Genomic DNA, 19872 nt, shown 5'->3' with positions numbered 1-19872 from the left:
CACAGGGAATTCTCAGGGAGTCCAGTGGTTAGGGCTCTGAGCTTTCACTGCCAAGGGCCAGGCCAAGATCTCAGGGAGGAGTGGGGGGAGGATGAGATGTGAGCTGGTCTCGGGCACCTGGGCACCCCGAGGAGGGGAGGCCTGGGCAGGGTTCAGAGTCCCTGCTCCCGGGAAGACAGCAGCTCTAAGCAAGTCGGGCGGGGGTGGGGTGGGGGGGACAGAAAGTCAGGGTCAAAGCCCCTTCTCTCCCCCCATAGGCACCATCTACTCACTGATGCCGGGCTTCTAGAAACCCACCTTTTTCTCTGTCCCCAGGCGTGGTATCCTTACTCCTTCTCTGATCCAGTGTGGCCATCAGAAACCATTCTCAAGCCCCCAGCCCACACAAGTGAGTGACTTCCCATTGTGACTCTGCTGTGGCCACTCCCGGGGACCCTGAACTGTGCTACTCAACGTGTGGACCAGAGGCAGGGACAGCACCGTCCCCTGGGAACCAACTAAGAGGCACATTCTCCGGGCCTGAACAGACCTGCTGGGTCAGGATCCTGGAGGAGGGCAAGGCCCAGGGTAGGGGGCATCCACAGGCCTCTGGGGGATGCTGGGCCCCTCGGAAGTGCTCCAGCAGCTGCGGACAGAGGAAAGAGGCCTGTTTCGGGGGCACAGAGGAAAAGTCTTGTCTGGAAAGAGTGTGCTGTGTCATCGTCCCAGAGCTGGTTTGTGCCCCAGCTGGAGGCTGTGACGGTCTCTTCCTCGGACGCAAACCCAGCACACAGGAGTCGTGTGCCCTCTGAGCTGTGGCCCCGAGGCGCCGAGACACTGGCGTCTCCTGCGGGCTCAGCTCAGCCTCCTGAGCGCCTTGGCTTCCTCCCCTCTCTCTGCTTCCCCCTCGCTCACTCTGCCTCCTCCGGTGACAGCCCCCGACAAGGGGGCACCCGGGCCCAGGGTGTGTCAGTGGCCACCCTCCGGTCACACCTCTGGAGGGAGGGCGTGTCCATCAGCTAGCCAGGCCCCAGGCTGAGATCCCGGGGCGAAGTGACTGTGTCATGGGAGACGCAGGGATTTGGCGGGAAGCTCCTGCTTCTAGGACCTGCAAGTCTTCTCCCCCGGCACCCGCCCAGGGGCTTGGGCGCCTGTGTTCCAGAACTCGAGGTGGCTGGGGGCCACGGGGAACAAGGACACACCTGCACTTGTCCAGACCTCGGCCCTCTGCTGCTTTCCTAGCGTGAATACACTTCCCCTCTGGGCAGGCCGCCTTCTGTCACCCACAAGCTGGCTCTGGGCCGCTCATCCTCTTTGGCGCTGTCCCTCCTCTTCTCGCTGACCCGCACCTACTGCTGCATCCAGAGACCCCCTTCGAATTCAACCCTTTGCAATTGTGTCCTTGATTCAGCGTCCGAAACTGGGACACACAACTCAGCCTCCCCTCCCACTGAGGTGCCGAGGGGGGTGTATGTCTGGGCTTCAGCTGCAGCAGGGGTCCCTCCTCCACAGCTGGTCCTTCTCCACCCACCCTGCCTGGGTCTCGCTTCTCTTTCCTCAACAGGAGGCAATTTTATCAGCTTAGGATGGAGGAGGCAGGGTCACAAGAGGGAAGGGACAGGGTGTGACGCCAGAGGGGAGGACCAGGGCCAGGAGTATGTCCCGGAGCAGATGAACTGGCCCAATGCCCAGGGAGGCTGGGTGGGAGCCGGCGCAGGGAAGGGCGAAGCCTGGGTGTCCAGGCGCCCACAGCCATGCTGTGTCAGCAGTGGGCGTGCAGGTGGGCTCAGCCCTGGGCCCTGCTCCTGCTTCTCTTAGGTCCCCAGTTCGTGGTGACTCACGGCTGGCAACCCCAAGGGGAAGGGAATGGTGAAGACCAAGCAACCTTGGAGCTTTACTTCCCTGCTACCGTGGAGTACGCCGTACATGTATTCAACCAGAGGAGCCAGGACAGCAATGCTTACAAGGTGGTGCGAATCCTGAGGTCGTGGAAGGAGCCGGTAGGTGCCACATCCTCCCCCCTCCTGCACGGGCCCACACCTGCTGCTAATGAGGGTCAGGAGGGGGTTGTCATCAAGGGGTCTCTATCACCATTTGAAACCCATAATATAGAGGGATAAACTCTATTTGGTTAGTTTCAGTTTTATAAAAAAAATAACTTGGGAACTTTTTAAACTGTCAGTCTACTCATATGTAAGTTGTGTTTTCAGTTTTCATCATTTCTGACCTTGTTTAATGAAGAATGACCAAATATGGAGTAAGAGGGGATGAAACTATTTAGTAAAAATAAAGAGCCAGACAGAAGATACTGGATTAGAGAGATTTAGAAAAGATTTCATGGAAATAACATTAAAATAGGTTAGTTTAGGAAAAACAGAGAGAGAGAGATACACAGAGACGCCCACAGAGGGAGGCGGAGAGCGGCTCCGGAGTCACAGGCCCCGCTGGTCCTGAGGAGCCTCTGGGAGCTCACAGCCTCTCCTCTGACTCCACGTGTTCTGGGCTCCCTCTGGGTCCCCACCTACGTGGACCGAGTGTGATTTACACTCTTCCCAGATGGCATTCTTAACCCTAAAATGTTCCCCTAGCAATGCAGTCTCTGCAGAATGCAACCAGGGCTGTGATTTTCACGTGGGCTGCAGACACGAACACCGAGAACACTCCGGAGGAGGGGCACTTCTGGTCCTGTGTGTGGCTGTGTGCGCGTGTGTGGTTGTGTGCGTGTGCTTTGTCTGTATGCTTGTGTGTGGTGGGGCGCTGGGGCGTCACTCCCTCTGCACCTCTGGGTTGAGTGATAGAAGGAAGGCGGAGGGCCCTCCACGCTGCTGGGCTTCACTCCGTGGACACTGGAGCTGGTCCTGGCTGGTCCTGCTGCCCTGCACCCTCCAGCTGGGCCTCTGTCTATGGTCTTTGGCCTGGAGTCCAAGACTGACTCTGGGTGTCGGAAATAAAGGCCGGATGGAGCCAGAAGACACTGTAAGGCTGAAGGACAGGGAGTGGAGAAGAGGACAGAAACCTTCAGAGTGCACTTCGTGAGAGGGGTGATGTTTCATAGAGCCATCGTCCCAATCCTGTGAGTGTGCCTGTGTGCTTGTATTCTCGTGTGTGTGTGTGTGAATGTGTGTGTGGGGGGGGTGCAGGGAATGGGTCCACTTCAAGGTCTGTACAAACGCAGGTAAATGGCATCGTGTTCTCCACGGAGCTGCAGCTCGGCGGAACCAGGTGTGGGAAATTTGACGAAGATATTGACAACTGTCCGTTTCAAGCAAGTCCAGACTTGAACAATGTAAGACACGGGACAGCAGCCCTCAGGTTACAAGGCTGTGGACGCTGCCTCGGGGCAGGGGGTGTGGGGAGTGATGACAATGCCGTCCCAAGGGACACGGAGGGGCTTTGCAGGACGGAGCCCAGCCAGGCAGGCCAGCCCCGGTCACTTGTACGCCCCTGGCCTGTCTAGCCGCTGCACCCCAGGTCACACTGGGGTCAGGTTACTCCAGACCACTTGGGTCTGGGTCACCTGGGCCAGAGACGGGAATGTGCCCTCCCTGGTGTTCACCCACCTCCCTTCCCTGCCTTCAGGAGAAGTGAGGAGGGGGGCGGCAACAACATCACCTGGGTTGAGTAGCCCGCTCTCGGGTCCCTCTGCCACTGACCCAGAGCCCGAGGGGTGGAAGCGGAGGAGCCCCACTGCCCTCCCTCCCAGGCCCTGCCCTGGTGATAAGGCGGGTGAACCCCGCCCCGGGACAAACCCGAGTTGGATCAGAGGCCCTGCAGGGACGCTGGGGGCACGGGTCACACTGGGACATCCTGGGGGATGGGTCCCTGGAGACCACAGAGCTGGAGAGGGGAGAATGACCCAGGTGCCTCTGGGGTTAGGAGAGAGTCCCAGGTCGGGAACATCCAGGACTGAGGGCCAGAGCCTGCGCCCCCAGCTGCCCACCCCAGGAAGGCAAGGTTGGGGGGATGCTGGCTTTAGAGCTGGAGCGACACGCTTCCCAAGGCCCCTCCCGCCACTCTCTGTCCCTGTGCTTTGTCCCGTAGACCATCACCTGCTTCTTTACAATCGACACTGAACCCTGGAGAACAAAGTTTCAACTCCTGAACAACACCTGCTCGGAGGGCTCCGCTGAATGAGACCACACCCTGCCGTGGCCCTTCAGTGGCTGAGCAGCTCTGGTTCTGTCCTCTGCATGAGCAGGTGTCTGGGTGTCACATCCGGGCAATGTGGACATTCCTCCCTGTCATTTCCTCCTGTAGAATTGGTCATTAAACGTCAGCACTGCAAGCAGCTTTGCGCCACCTGGTTCCAGAGGTTGGGTGCTGGGCCGCTGAGGCTGTCCTGCCAGCAGGGCAGCCGGCTGAGCCCAGGGGCTGGGTCTCTCCTCCGTGGACCCCTGAGCCAGCCGCAGGTGCCACAAGGTAGGAGCACAGTGCGTCTGAGCAGGGTCTCCAGGCTCAGCATCCCTGCCCCAGGGCGGCCATTCAGAGGTGGCTGTGCAGAAGCCCATGGCTGCCCTGGGACTCTTGGTAGCAGCCACGTGGACCTTCTCCCTCCTTGCCTCCTCTCCTTGTGCTGCCCGCGATCACCTCCTGAATCAAAACCTGCTCTCAAGTGTGTGTCGCAGGGTCTCCTGGAGAGGGGACCCTTTGTGTGGTGTGAGGACTTCTTCAGGATGCGTCCTCCACACACACCTGGCTGGCTTCCCAGGCCCTGACTCCGGCAGAGCCAAGGGGAGCCCAGACACGGGCATCCTCGCTGTTGGCGGGCGTTGCTCAGCATAGGCGCAGCTGTGCTCTTGTCCCCCTGCCACCTGGGCCTGGACCAGGCAAGTTGCTCTCCAAGACCCTCCCCCACCCCTCCTCCTTCTCCCTCTGAGGTCTTTCCTGACTCCCGGCTGTTTCCACCAAAGGAAGCTTAAAGGATCCTTTACGCACTGTGCTTCCCATGATGTTTCCAAGGAATCGACGCCACAATTCTCCTTAAGCAACTCCTGGGAAAGGGTCTCCTCTGAGGTCACCCCAACGTGGGGAAGCTGCCCGGCCCTTCATGAGCTCATCCCTTTCCTGGGGCTGTGGAGGGACCGTGGGAGGGGTGTCAAACCCGGCTTCTGCCAGGGATGGTGTGCTGCCTGTCAGCCCACATGCGTGCGGCTTTGCCAGTGCATCTGCCCCTGGAGGGGAGCTGCAGGGCCTGGGTTTGTCCCGACCCCACTATCCCTCACTAGTCCAGAAGGTAGGACACCTGCACTGCTTAGCTTGGTGAGCGCAGGTGTGGACTGAGGGACCTGTCCTGGTGGGAGGAGCCTCTTCCCTGACCCTGAGCACCTCTGCCTGGAATGGTGTGTGCTGGACCCCTTCCTCCCACTGGAATCTGTGCACTGAAGAATCAGGGAAGTGGGTTTCTGGCCCTGTTGTCCATCCCTGGGCAACACCTCGCCGGAGGCAGAGGCGGGATTGCTGGGCTCCAAGCACAGCCCACAGCTAAGGCAGGCACCCCCCTCTCCTGAAACGAGAGACTAGTGGGGACTCTGCCCTCCCAGCTGCTGACCTGTCGGCCATAGGCTCTGGGTCACCAAGGCTTGCAGCTGGGCATCGAGAGGGCCATGAAAGGAAATGCAGCATCAGTGACCAATGCCGTGCCTCCAGACCCTGTGTTCTGCTCTGTGCCCACTTTCCCATCTGCCAGGGGCACATTCGGACAGTTTCCTCAGCCTTCCCACGTGTCAGGGTCCAGGCACAGCCCTGGGGCTCAATAAATAAGGACTCAACACAAAGGAATAAGCAATTGGAGACTTTGGGAGGACTTTGCAGTTGCCCGGGCCTCTCCGGTGGACAGGAAGGGGCGGGGCTGTCTGGTTATGGACGCAGGGTCACACCCAGCAGCTGGCCGTCCCTTCCCTGTGTACTCCTCAGCCCGCTCCCCCCGTCTGCACCTCCCCCAGCCCTGGTCCCCAGACTCCCAGGGAGCTAGAACAGCCGTGGGATTTGGACCCTAGTTTCCTCGTGGCGGTGGTCAGCCCGGGAAGCAACATGGCCTGCTGGAAGGTGCATTTGTGACTCTTTCTCTTTTTTTCCCCCCCAAATTCTTGATGATCTATGCTGGAGGGAGAGGGGTGAATGAAAAGGGCTAGGGAGATTAAGAGGTACAAAAGTCTAGTTATAAATGAGATACAGGATGGAAGGTCCAGCATGGGGGCAGTCGATAATATTGTAATGACTTTGTATCCATAGGGTGACAGATAGTAACTAGACTCATCTTGGGGCTCACTTTGTACAACAGAGGACTATTGTTGTGCAGTTGGAACTAACAATGTTGTAGGTCAATTACACTGTAATTTATAAAAAAGAACTGAGGTATTTCTCCCCCAAGTCCTGCATTGGCGGAGGGCTCCTCTCAGGAGCGTCAGGCACCGGGCTGTCCAGCCCACCCCTCACAGATGCTCACCGCAGGCAAGTCCTGCCAGAGGAGAAGTCCCAGGGAGGGTTCGCCTGTCAGCCAGGTGGGATCCGACCTGCTCCTGTGTGGCTGTTGACGCTTACCTGGCTGGCTGGCCCTCACCTGCACACCAGTCCTGTAGTTTCCACACCTACGTTTTGGAACGTGCTTCCTTCTTGTCATGTTGACCTGCTTCACCATCTCAGCCCAGCCCTACACATACACACACACACAGACACACACACAGCGAGAGCCTGCCTCTTCCACGGCCTCTGCTGAACCGTATCTCCTGGTCATCACACCTTTAAGCCTCCCCTCCCACACTGAACCAGAGCTGATCTAGGTGACCAACAACACAAAGAGTTGATGGTGTGTCACATCTGAAGCTGGGTCACCGAGGGCGCTGTGGCTTCCCTCCCCGTCTCTTGGACACTCCGTCCAGAGGAACCGATCTCCCAGAGAGGCCAAGTGGAGAGGCCCGCACTGAGGATAGCAGAGACCACCTGCCGACAGCCAATGCCAGCCAGCAGCCGGGAAGGCAAGCCGCCTGGAGAGTGGGTTCTCCGGGGCCAAACTCACCTTCAGACGAGGGCAGTGCCATCAGAGCCTGAGTGTGACCTCGGGCTAGCTGACATCAGCCAAGCTACCCCAGACCCCTGGTGCACAGACACCACGGAGACATAATACGTTGCTTGAGCACCAAGGGCGGGGTGATCAGTCAGGCAGCATTGGATTATACCTCTCACCCTGTGCGAGCGCACACACGCATGAACACACACACACACGTGCACAAAGGCAGCCTCCTCTCCATGGACCACCACTCTTGCATTTTTCTGCCTCAGTTCAAAACCAAAAGTAAAACACTAATCTCCAAATGATACAGCTAGCTCCCGGGTTGGATCAGGGGGTTAAAACTGTTTCTAAGCCATTTTGCTGTGTTTTCCAGAGCCCTGGGCAGGGAGATTTCTGTGGAAATCCATGGATGGACATTCTCAACGCATCTTCAGAGCCTTGCAGAAACTACCCACCAGCCTGAAGCAGTGGAGGGGTGGGTCTTCCTATTAGTTCCACACAAAGAGCTGTCAACAAAAAGTAACTTGTGCCCAGAGTTTGGTGAAATACGGAAACAGGTTCGTGTTCTCTTCCATTCATTGGGAGCAGACTGCCCCTGCTGGTAAATGAGTTGACCGAGCAGAAGACACTACACAGCCCGGAACCACATTCTCAGCCTCCACGCCTGAAGAATGCACAAAAAAGCAAGAAGGCTACAAAATGAAGTCAATAGGTCAGATGTGTTATTTAAATGTTTTGCGAGTGTCTTTGCTTCTTTAAATGCTCATGAGAGCGGCAGAATGTGCTAGAAGACCATTAGACAGGCTGACATTCTTTCTTCAGCATATTGAGTTCAAAGTTCCAGGGTTTGGATGCCACAATAAAGGTGCAATGAAACATCTAAAAGAGACAAAAACAATAACCAACTTGTAAGAACAATTGCAAAAAGCAAAAGTCAAAAAGCCCCAGAAGTTCCTATTTCCAGGTGCCAGGATTTGGCTTCAAGAGGGACAAAAGGCCGCCTGAGCCAGCCACGCCTCTACAGATCCCCAAGCTGTTGGCCCAATGGCAGAGCAGCCAGCCTCATGACTGGGATGGACCCCCATCGGTTCACCTCCCTGAGAGCTGAAGCCATCACGGTTGTGGCTCCATTTGCTCCAGGTGGGCAAGAGTTGGAGCCCAGGACCAATTATCCTCAAGAAATCCTAGTGTCCAGCTCTGGCCCTTCTCCAGACACGCCAGCTTCCTGCGGCCCATGGAGACCCCACGTGGCGTGGAGGGCCCAGTGGGTCCTTCCCAGGGTATACAGCACCACAAGAATAGCCAGGGTCCTGCATGCCTTGGAAAGCGGCGTCAGAGTCTGGCCAGATTCCACCAGGGAAAGCTTGCAGCTGGGGAGCTGGGAGGAGACACAGGGCCTGCAGAGGGAGCGGGGCTCCAGGCTCCTGGGGTGGATGAGATCACTGTGTCCCTCCTCTCACCTAAAATCTTTATTCAGTTAGAAGAAAAATATAAAGTACAAATAGCTCTTTATGGCAACACCCAGTAGAAGTGAAGTTGCATAAGATACACAGACTGAGGGGTCAAGTTGAGGGGGAAATAGGACCAAGTGACCAGTAACCCAGACAGACCACGGAGGAACTGAGGCCAGGTCAGCGGGGTGTCCAGGCTGGAGGGGCGTCAGGATGGGTGGAGCTGGTTCCTGGCAATGGCAGGGAGGGCAGGGAGGGCAGGGAGGGCAGGCAGTATGCTTACCAGAGGGTTAACTAATTGCTTAACTTGTGATCGCCAGGGTAGACAGGAAACAATCGCAAAATAAAGGGATTGAAAACCCAATTATTAAAATCAACCATAGAGGATACTTTAGCACTGTATTAACGGATTAAAAATCTTTAAGAGGTGAAAAAATATTGGACAAGGAATTCAACTTCTTGGAACTCTGCCCACAAGGCAACAACAATCAGATATACACACAAACAGAAATAAAGAAGAATATTCATTATGGCACTGTTCATAATAGCTAAAAATTAGAAAAACTTAAATAATAAATTCTCAGGGGGTGACTAAATAATATGTGGAAACACCATTAAACGAAGTCAAATAGTTTCATTACATAATGCCCTCAAATAATTTTACGGTTTTGGAAATCCTTAGATTTTATTATTAAATAAAAGTCTAAATTGTGGAACAGTGTACAGTGTGATTCCCACTACACAAAAATACAAATGTAAAATATAGAAGAAACTAGGATGTATAAAGCTAAGTGGACAGCAGTAAACTTTCCATAAAGGTATTTTTAGTTGATTGTTTTTGTCTTCTGTAGTTGATTTTAAGCTACTTAATACTTCGGAAAATTTCTAAATTTTCTACCTTAAGTGAATAGGGCCTTTTACTATTTAAAACAGTATCAGGTTTTAAAATTTATTTTCCACGGAGCTCAGGTAGTTACCCTTTCTTCCTTTCTAAGTCTCAATAAATAAAGAAAACAGATAAGCTCGAATCTATAGGAGGTCAGAAATGGGGAATCTCTAGGAGTTCCATGATCCATGCAAGGGCAGAGACTGGGAGGAATCCTTGGAGGGTAACAGGCGATTTTGAGCAAGACGATCCAAGGCTGTTGAACTCTATCTCAGCACCTACCTTCTGCATTTTGGGATCCCGTTGTACTAAGCAGTTTTCATTTCCCCCTGAAGCTTTCTTGCACATTGTCCGGGCAATTTTGACTTCAAGAAGGTAATCCAAACTATCTGTGACCTGTCCATGAGTAATTTAAAGTTAGAGATCATAAAAGAATATGTGGTATCAATTGTCATTTCTGATAAACAAACATGTCACTGACTGCTTAGGGCAAAAGATGTCTTCTCACCTCCTTCCCTCCTACAGTTTTTTTTTTTTTTTTTTGGCCAGAGTTTTGGGGTAACGTGGAGGTGGTTCTTACCTTGCTCTCTCTGTCTCTCTCTCTCTGTTTCTCAGTCACTCTCATTATGGTATTTAATTTTAAAGTAATGAAAACTGTCACCAAAATAAAGCAAGAAAACTATTCCTTAAAGACCATTTTTGCCTGGGAAAACTAATGGTTTGCTCATTGGAGCTCTAGAAATAAACAGCATTTTCATCGAAATCCACTGAGAGTGTATCGATTCCCTTTAAAGTTTTGGTATTTTGAGTCATCCTTGCCTTATTCCACGTCATATACCCTCCCAAATCCCTGACTTTCTGGGCATCTCCCCTCCCTTCCCCTCCCCATGCAGAGCTCCAGTCAGCGCTGTACTCAAGAAGGGTCTCACAGGGAAATGCAGATGAACAATGACAAATGTCCACTCTCACGATTAAAGAACGAACAGGAAAACAAAGTTTACAAGACGTCAGGGAATCAACATGTGAATGAGAATGACCAAGTTAGTTAAACACCATAACTGAGCACAGAAGAATAAGAGATAATTTGGAAAATGCAGTAAACATTTTGGAAGTTCTAGAAAAGTCACCTGGGCATTAAACAAAATGGGTGTAGGCAGAATTCTAAGTACAGTTTCATGAATATAAAGTATACTTAAAATTTTTCAGTTATGCATCTAAGTGTCTGAAAGGACACTTGTGGGGTGCCCCCAGGATTGACGAGTCTATGGGGGATGCAAGAAATCAGTGGTCACTTTCACTTTTTACTTCAACTACTTCCAAATGTACCCCAGCACATTTTTCATGACTGGATATTAAGTTTCTCTGCCTCAGCGCTGTTGGCATTTGGAGCTGGGTCCTTCTTGGCCATGGGGAGCCATGCTGTGCCCAGAGGGTGGTGACCCACATCCCTGGCCTCCAGCCCCCCAACCTCAGTAGCAACCCCTTCAGTTGTGATGACCAGAAACATCTCTGGGCATTGCCCAAAATGCCCTGTGGAGCAAAATCCATGCTCAATTGAGAAGGAGTGCTTTAGCTTTGAGTTATATTTCCAAGTAAAAATTATCAAGAAAACAGATTTTCCCAAATCACACTCAACAACCACTGACCGACCACCAGCCCCGTCTTAATCCCCAATTGCCCAGGAAAGGGAGGCAGATGGGGATCCAGCTTCAGAGGCAGCCCCTCCCTCCTTTCATGGCCAGGCCTCTCTGACTCTCCTAGCCTCCTGTGACACCGTCCCCTCCTGGCTGGCTGCAATGTCCCATCACCTTCATCCCATCCAGCATCACTCAGAGGCAGTAGCATGGGTGAATTAAGAGCAGGCAGCCTGGGTTTAAATCTTGGCTCTTCTACTTAGTAGCTGTGTGACCCTGGGCAAGTTACTAAACCTCTCTGTGCCTGTTTCCTCCTATGTGAATTTGAAAACCTGAGTGCACATACAGAAAGCCACTGGATCTAGCACAAAGTAAACATGGCTCCAGGCTGCCATTGGCGGTCTTTCCTACCAGTCTTCACCGTGTGTGAAATCGGCAGCAGAACCCCAGCCAGCTATGAACTGGAGCAGGCGGCCACATGCTTTTTCTTCAAGGGCCAGAGAGGAAATATTCCAGGCTTTGCAGCACAAATACAGTCCAGAGGACCCTCAAAAAGTATGTGTGGCTGTGTCTTAACAAAATTGTGTTTATGGACACTGAAGTTTCAATGTAAAGTAATTTTCATATGTCACAAAATAGTCTCCTTCTTTTGTTTCTTATAATCATTTGTAGCTCACGGGATGTACAAATATGAGAAGTGGGCCAGATTTGACTTCAGGCTGTTAGTGGCCACTGCTGATAAAGATCTTTGCACTTTTAACTTAAATCATCCAATGGAATAGAGCAGTTTTCTTTCTATAGCACATGGGCATATGTTATTTTTATCCGAATTTTCACCCAGCATTTTTCTGTTCGCTTTCATTAGGAGTTATTTTTGTTTGGGGGGTGGTGCATTCTTCCTTACCCCCTTTCTTCAATATGTTTTCCAGCAGTTTGTAGCTGGAATGCCAAAGAGTTTTAAACACTTCTGTTCTAGCCTCTTTTGGAACCTGTTTCTACCTGATTCTTTTGCAACCTTACCTGCATTTGAGCTGACAGTCAACTAAGAAATAAAGTGTACATTCCTGACCACTCCCTCCCATCATGAAACTTGCACAAGCCTCTTAGATAGCCTCATCCACCAGAGGGAAGACAGCAGAAGCAAGAACTACAGTCCTGCAGCCTGTAGAACAAAAACCACATTCACAGAAAGATAGACAAGATGAAAAGGCAGAGAGCTATGTACCAGATGAAGGAACAAGATAAAATCCCAGAAAAACAACTAAATGAAGTGGAGATAGGCAACCTTCCAGAAAAAGAATTCAGAATAATGATAGTGAAGATGATCCAGGACCTCAGAAAAATAATGGAGGCAAAGATTGAGAAGATGCAAGAAATGCTTAACAAAGATCTAGAAGAATTGAAGAACAAACAAATGGAGATGAACAATACAATAACTGAAATGAAAAATACACTAGAAGGAATCAATAGCAGAATAACAGAGGCAGAAGAATGAATAAGTGACCTGGAAGACAGAATGGTGGAATTCACTGCTGCAGAACAGAATAAAGAAAAAAGAATGAAAAGAAATGAAGACAGCCTAAGAGACCTCTGGGACAACATTAAACACAACAACATTCACATTATAGGGGTCCCAGAAGGAGAAGAGAGAGAGAAAGGACCTGAGAAAATATTTGAAGAGATTATAGTTGAAAACTTCCCTAACATGGGAAAGGAACTAGCTACCCAAGTCCAGGAAGTGCAGAGAGTCCTGTACAGGATAAACCCAAGGAGAAACACACTGAGATACATAGTAATCAAACTGGCAAAAATTAAAGAAAAATTATTGAAAGCAGCAAGGGAAAAATGACAAATAACGTACAACGGAATTCCCATAAGCTTAACAGCTGATTTCTCAGCAGAAATTCTACAAGCCAGAAGAGGGTGGCATGATATACTTAAAGTGATGAAAGGGAAGAACCTACAATCAAGATTACTCTACCTGGCAAGGATCTCATTCAGATTCGATGGAGAAATCAAAAGCTTTACAGACAAGCAAAAGATAAGAGAATTCAGCACCACCAAACCAGCTCTACAAGAAATGCTAAAGGAACTTCTCTAAGTGGGAAACACAAGAGAAGAAAATGACCTACAAAAACAAACCCAAAACAATTAAGAAAATGGTAATAGGAACATACATATCGATAATTACCTTAAATGTGAATGGATTAAATGCTCCAACCAAAAGACACAGGCTTGCTGAATGGATACAAAAACAATACCCATATATTTGCTGTCTACAAGACACCCACTTCAGACCTAGGGACACATACAGACTGAAAGTGAGGGGATAGAAAAAGATATTCCTTGCAAATGGAAATCAAAAGAAAGCTGGAATAGCAATACTCATATCAGGTAAAATAGACTTTAAAATAAAGAATGTTAAAGGAGACAAGGAAAGATACTACCTAATGATCAAGGGATCAATCCAAGAAGAAGATAAAACAATTATACATATATATGCACCCGACATAGGAGCACCTCAATACATAAGGCAACTGCTAACAGCTATAAAAAGGGAAATCAACAGTAACACAGTAACAGTGGGGGACATTAGCACCTCATTTACACCAATGGACAGATCATCCAAACAGAAAATTACTAAGGAAACACAAGCTTTAAATGACACAATAGACTAGGTAGATTTGATTGATATTTATAGGACATTCCATCCAATAAAAAACAGATTACACTTTCTTCTCAAGTGCGCACAAAACATTCTCCAGGAAAGATCACATCTTGGGTCACAAATCAAGCCTCAGTAAATTTAAAAAAACTGAAATAATACCAAGCATCTTTTCTGACCAAAATGCTATGAGATTAGAAATCAGAGGAAAAAACAAAACACATGGAGGCTAAACAAGACGTTACTAAATAACCAAGAGATCACTGAAGAAATCAAGGAGGAAATCAAAAAATACCTAGAGACATATGACAATGAAAACACGATGATCCAAAACCTATGGGATGCAGCAAAAGCAGTTCTAAGAGGGAAGTTTATAGCTATGCAAGCCTACCTCAAGAAACAAGAAAAATCTCAAATAAACAATCTAACCTTACACCTAAAGAAACTAGAGAAAGAAGAACAAACAAAACCCAAAGTTAGCAGAAGGAAAGAAATCATAAAGATCAGAGCAGAAATAAATGAAATAGAAACAAAGAAAATAATAACAAATATCAATAAAACTAAAAGCTGGTTCTTTGAGAAGATAAACAAAATTGATAAACCATTAGCCAGAATCATCAAGAAAAAGAGGGAGAAGACTCAAATCCATAAAATTAGAAATGAAAAAGGAGAAGTTACAACAGACACTGCAGAAATACAAAGGATCCTAAGAGACTACTACAAGCAACTCTATGCCAATAAAATGGACAACCTGGAAGAAATGGACAAATTCCTAGAAAGGTATAACCTTCCAAGACTGAACCAGCAAGAAATAGAAAATATGAACAGACAAATCACAAGTAATGAAATTGAAACTGTGATTAAAAATCTTCCAACAAACAAAAGCCCAGGACCAGGTGGCTTCACAAGTGAATTCTATCAAACATTTAGAGAAGAGCTAACACCCATCCTTCTCAAACTCTTCTAAAAAATTGCACAAGAAGGAACACTTCCAAACTCATTCTATGAGGCCACCATCACCCTGATACCAAAACCAGACAAAGATACTACAAAAAAAAAGAAAATTACAGACCAATATCACTGATGAATATAGATGCAAAAATCCTCAACGAAATACTAGCAAACAGAATCCAACAACACATTAAAAGGATCAAACACCATGATCAAGTGGGATTTATCCCAGGGATGCGAGGATTCTTCAATATACACAAATCAATCAATGCGATACACCATATTAACAAATTGAAGAATAAAAACCATTTGATCATCTCAATGGATGTAGAAAAAGCTTTTGACAAAATTCAACATCCCTTTGTGATAAAAACTCTCCAGAAAGCAGGCATAGAGGGAACCTACCTCAACATAATAAAGGCCATATATGACAAACCCACAGCAAACATCATCCTCAATGGTGAAAAACTGAAAGCATTTCATCTAAGATCAGGAACAAGAGAAGGATGTCCACTCTCACCACTATTATTCAACATAGGCTTGGAAGTCCTAGCCATGGCAATCAGAGAAGAAAAAGAAATAAAAGGAATACAATTTGGAAAAGAAGAAGTAAAATTGTCACTGTTTGCAGATGACATGATACTATACATAGAGAATCCTAAAGATGCCACCAGAAAACTGCTAGAGCTAATCAATGAATTTGGTAAAGTTGCAGGATACAAAATTAATGCACAGAAATCTCTTGCATTCCTATACACTAATGACGAAATATCTGAAAGAGAAATTAAGGAAACACTCCCATTTATCACTGCAGCAAAAAGAATAAAATACCTTGGAATAAACCTACCTAGGGAGACAAAAGGCCTGTATGCAGAAAACTGTAAGACACTGATGAAAGAAATTAAAGATGATATCAACAGATGGAGAGATATACCATGTTCTTGGATTGGAAGAATCAATATTGTGAAAATGACTATACTACCCAAAGCAGTCTACAGATTCAATGCAATCCCTATCAAATTACCAATGGCATTTTTTTATAGAACTGAACAAAAAGTCTTAAAATTTGTATGGAGACACAAAAGATCCCGAATAACCAAAGCAGTCTTGAGGGAAAAAAACAGAGCTGGAGGAATCAGACTCCCTGACTTCAGACTATACTACAAAGCTACAGTAATCAAGACAATATGGTACTGGCACTAAAACAGAAATATAGATCAATGGAACAAGATAGAAAGCACAGAGATAAACCCATGCACCTATGGTCAACTAATATATGACAAAGGAGGCAAGGGTATACAATGGAGAAAGGACAGTCTCTTCGATAAGTGGTGCTGGGAAAACTGGACAGCTACATGTAAGAAATGAAATTAGAACACTCCCTAACACCATACACAAAAATAAACTCAAAATGGATTAGAGACCTAAATGTAAGACTGGACACTATAAAACTCTTAGAGGAAGACATAGGAAGAACGCTCTTTGACATAAATCACGGCAAGATCTTTTTTGATCCACCTCCTAGAGTAACGGAAATAAAAACAAAAATAAACAAATGGGACCTAATGAAACTTAAAAGATTTTGCGCAGCAAAGGAAACCATAAGCAAGACAAAAAGACAGTCCTCAGAATGGGAAAAAATATTTGCAAACGAATCAATAGACAAAGGATTAATCTCCAAAATATATAAACAGCTCATGCAGCTCAATATTAACAAAACAACCCAATCCAAAAATGGGCAGAAAGCCTAAATAGACATTTCTCCAAAGAAGACATACAGATGGTCAAGATGCACATGAAAAGCTGCTCAACATCACTAATTATTAGAGAAATGCAAATCAAAACTACAACGAGGTTATCACCTCACACCAGTTAGAATGGGCATCATCAGAAAATCTACAAATAACAAACGCTGGAGAGGGTGTGGAGAAAAGGGAACCCTCTTGCACCATTGGTGGGAATGTAAATTGATACAGTCACTATGGAGAACAGTATGGAGGTTCCTTAAAAAACTAAAAATAGAATTACCCTATGACCCAGCAATCCCACTTCTGGGCATATACCCAGAGAAAACCATAATTCAAAAAGACACGTTGGGCTTCCCTGGTGGCACAGTGGTTGAGAGTCCGCCTGCCGATGCAGGGGACACAGGTTCGTGCCCTGGTCTGGGAAGATCCCACATGCCACGGAGCGGCTGGGCCTGTGAGCCATGGCCACTGAGCCTGTGCGTCCAGAGCCTGTGCTCTGCAACGGGAGAGGCCACAACAGTGAGAGGCCCCCGTATCGCAAAAACAAAAAAACAAAAAAACAGACACATGCACCCCAATGTTCATTGCAGCAGTATTTACAATAGCCAGGTCATGGAAGCAACCTAAATGCCCATTGACAGATGAATGGATAAAGAAGACGTGGTACATATTCACAATGGAATATTACTCAGCCATAAAAAGGAACGAAATTGGGTAGAGACGTGGATGGATCTAGAGACTGTCATACAGAGTGAAGTAAGTCAGAAAGAGAAAAACAAATATTGTATACTAACACATATATGTGGAACCTAGAAAAATGGTACAGATGAACTGGTTTGCAGGGAAGAAATTGAGACACAGATGTAGAGAACAAACATATGGACACCAAGGGGGGAAAGCGGCGGGGGGTGGGAGCGGTCGTGTGATGAATTGGGAGATTGGGATTGACATGTATACACTGATGTGTATAAAATGGATGACTAATAAGAACCTGCTATATAAAATAAAATAAAATTCAAAAATTAAAAAAGAATAGAATAGAAAAGAGTCCTACATCTGCAGAACTACCTCATGCTTGGCAGGGGTGACACTGTGGTATAGTGTAGAAATAATGCCCTTTTTAATAATTGGTGCTATTTGGTTAAAATAAAAACAAAAAAAGAAAACCACACACACACAAAATGTACATTCGTGAAAAGAAGTAGCAAACACCATGAAATGATGCGTTAGTCTTGAGCTATGTGGGTCTTTGGTTTATTTTATTATTAAATACCTGCCTTTAAAGCAGAACCATCTATACCTATTTCTGTAACTGGAGAGCACAGATGAAAACATCCAAGAAAGTGGACTCATCCTGGGAAAGACGGGAACTTCACTAAGAACAGGTACCAAATCTGAGCCCCTGGGGCATTGACATCCATGAGGTCTTACTTCAGCCACCCATTGGGGACGCACATCCTGGACCAGGTGTTGTTGCCTGAAAACACAAACCACACAACTGGGGCCACACGGAGAACCAGCAGGAGCCCGGGGCCCTCAGCCTGTGCAGGTGGCCAGGAGCCAGGGGTCCCGGCCTCTTAGGGGATCCAGACGCTGAGTGAAACTTCTGCCCACATAAGAAAACAGGAAACGGAGGCAGGTTGATGGTGGCTGGAGGGTGGGCAGCGCAGGTTAGAGGGCAGATGGGGCAAGTGGAGGAGGAAGAGGGGCAGAGGTGTAGGTCAGACCGGCGTCAAACGTAACCCGGGCCCAGTGGGGCCCCCTCACCCTCTGCCGACCCCCCTCATTGCTCACCCCTCCACCTCCCATCTCGGGCTCCTACATAAACCTCAGGACAACCCTCTTTCTCAGGAAACACAGCGCTGGTTCAATGCACTCATCTTAGACATGGTCCGTGTTCAAAACCCTCCAACTGCCCTAAGAACATCCTTTACAGTATAATTTTAAATCCAAGAGACAACAGAGGATCACATCTCGCATTTAACGTCATGTTTCTTAAGCCTCCTTTAATGAGAACCGTTTCCTTCTTCTTCCCCGTCTTCCACAGCACTGATTTTTTTTTTTCGGTACGCGGGCCTCTCACTGTTGTGGCCTCTCCCGTTGCGGAACACAGGCTCCGGACGCGCAGGCTCAGCGGCCATGGCTCACGGGCCCAGCCGCTCCGCGGCATGTGGGATCTTCCCGGACCGGGGCACGAACCCGTGTCCCCTGCATCGGCAGGCGGGCTCTCAACCACTGTGCCACCACCAGGGAAGCCCCGCACTGATATTTTTAAGCGGTCTTAGAGAATGCCGCATAATACGGACTCGTCTAATTGTCCCTCGAGATCACCCTCAGGCCTTTGGAGCAGGAACACCGTATATAGGCAACGCTGTGTCCTTGCAGTGATGTCACATCAGAGGTACACGGTGTCAATTTGTCCCATGTGTCCTGGCTGTAATTAATTAACAAGCAACCCCTATAGCGGTCCACCCCCCTCCCTCCTCCTCCCCTCCCCCTCTCCCCCCACACCAGGTGGAGGATTCATTGCTGATCTTCGGCCTGAGTTACTTACCACCATGGTGGTTGCGAAAGGTGATTTTCTAGTTTCATGTTCTTTCACATCTCTAAGTAGGCATTTTTCTGTAAAAAAAGAGCCTTCCCTTCTGCCCTGGTTCCTTTTTACAGTGAAAGCTGGATGTGGAGCTTGTTCACTTGTTAAATGTGTTGTAATCCATCCCTGTAGCCACTTAGGTTGATGATATCAGCTCAAACTGTCCCAAACTTGACCCCTTCAGGAGCCCTTCTGGACTCTTACCTGTGTTTTCTGATGTGACTAGAACTAAGTTTAAGTTATTTGAATGGATATATTATGTTTTACCCCAGAATGATAAAGGAGGAAGTTTCATTAACTTTCTTCCAAAAACCCCTAAAATAAAGTTCATAAATTTTGGCTCAGGTGTCTCTCAGCTGCTCTCCACGGACGACAGCCCTGCCACAAATGTGAGTGTGGGGACAGAGAACGGGGAGTGACAGCCACCAACCTGCTCCTGGGACTTCAGAATCTGCAACACCTTGAAGGTGTACGCGTCCTTGCTGGCCTCGTTGTACTCCTTCATGGCGAACCACAGTGCCTGCTCCACGTATACGTAGGATTCGGGGACGTCTTGGAATTTCCTCACCACCTTCGATGAACCCCAGGCCTGGACACCTCTGGACGCGAGGGCCACCATGGCCATCAGGAGCAGCAGGCCGGGGCGGAGCCTGGCCATGGTACCTCAGCCCAGGGGCGCGGCCGAGCCCCTCCTGTCCTCGCAAGGCTGGCCGGGCCCTGCTGCCTCTGCACCCGGCCCCTCCTAGCTCTGCTGCAGGCGGAGAGGGGAGAACAGCGGTTAACATCGCCTGCCTAAAAAAGAGGCTGCCTGCGAAATGTGCAATTCCGTCCATTTTCCCATCTTGGACGCTTCCTTTCTGGAAGGACACACACCTCTGTGCACTCACGTGTGGGAGGGATGCACATACGTGTACACACACACACGCCTGTCCCTGCCGGCTGGGTTGGGCCCTGTG

The 19872-nt window shown here is 48.6% G+C and overlaps 2 protein-coding genes across 2 annotated transcripts; one reads left to right on the top strand and one right to left on the bottom strand.

The window, feature by feature from the left end:
- Positions 1–1733: 1733 nt before the first annotated feature.
- LOC309973504 (cystatin-9-like) lies at positions 1734–4113 on the top strand (the record flags this gene model as incomplete). The annotated part of the gene is made up of 3 exons (XM_082857799.1): positions 1734–1979; positions 3155–3265; positions 4021–4113. 3 exons carry the CDS (start codon positions 1734–1736, stop codon positions 4111–4113), a joined length of 450 nt encoding a protein of 149 aa, XP_082713925.1.
- A 3670-nt stretch (positions 4114–7783) lies between these two features.
- On the bottom strand, positions 7784–19574 carry CST8 (cystatin 8; the record flags this gene model as incomplete). The annotated part of the gene is made up of 3 exons (XM_082857621.1): positions 7784–7867; positions 9608–9721; positions 19347–19574. 3 exons carry the CDS (start codon positions 19572–19574, stop codon positions 7784–7786), a joined length of 426 nt encoding a protein of 141 aa, XP_082713747.1.
- Positions 19575–19872: the final 298 nt, after the last annotated feature.

The sequence above is a fragment of the Leucopleurus acutus genome (assembly GCF_964270905.1).
Source record: "Leucopleurus acutus genome assembly, chromosome: 16".
In the NCBI taxonomy this organism is placed as follows: domain Eukaryota; kingdom Metazoa; phylum Chordata; class Mammalia; order Artiodactyla; family Delphinidae; genus Leucopleurus; species Leucopleurus acutus.
Note: the sequence above shows the minus strand (reverse complement) of the source record. Positions and strands in the feature narration are given on the sequence as shown.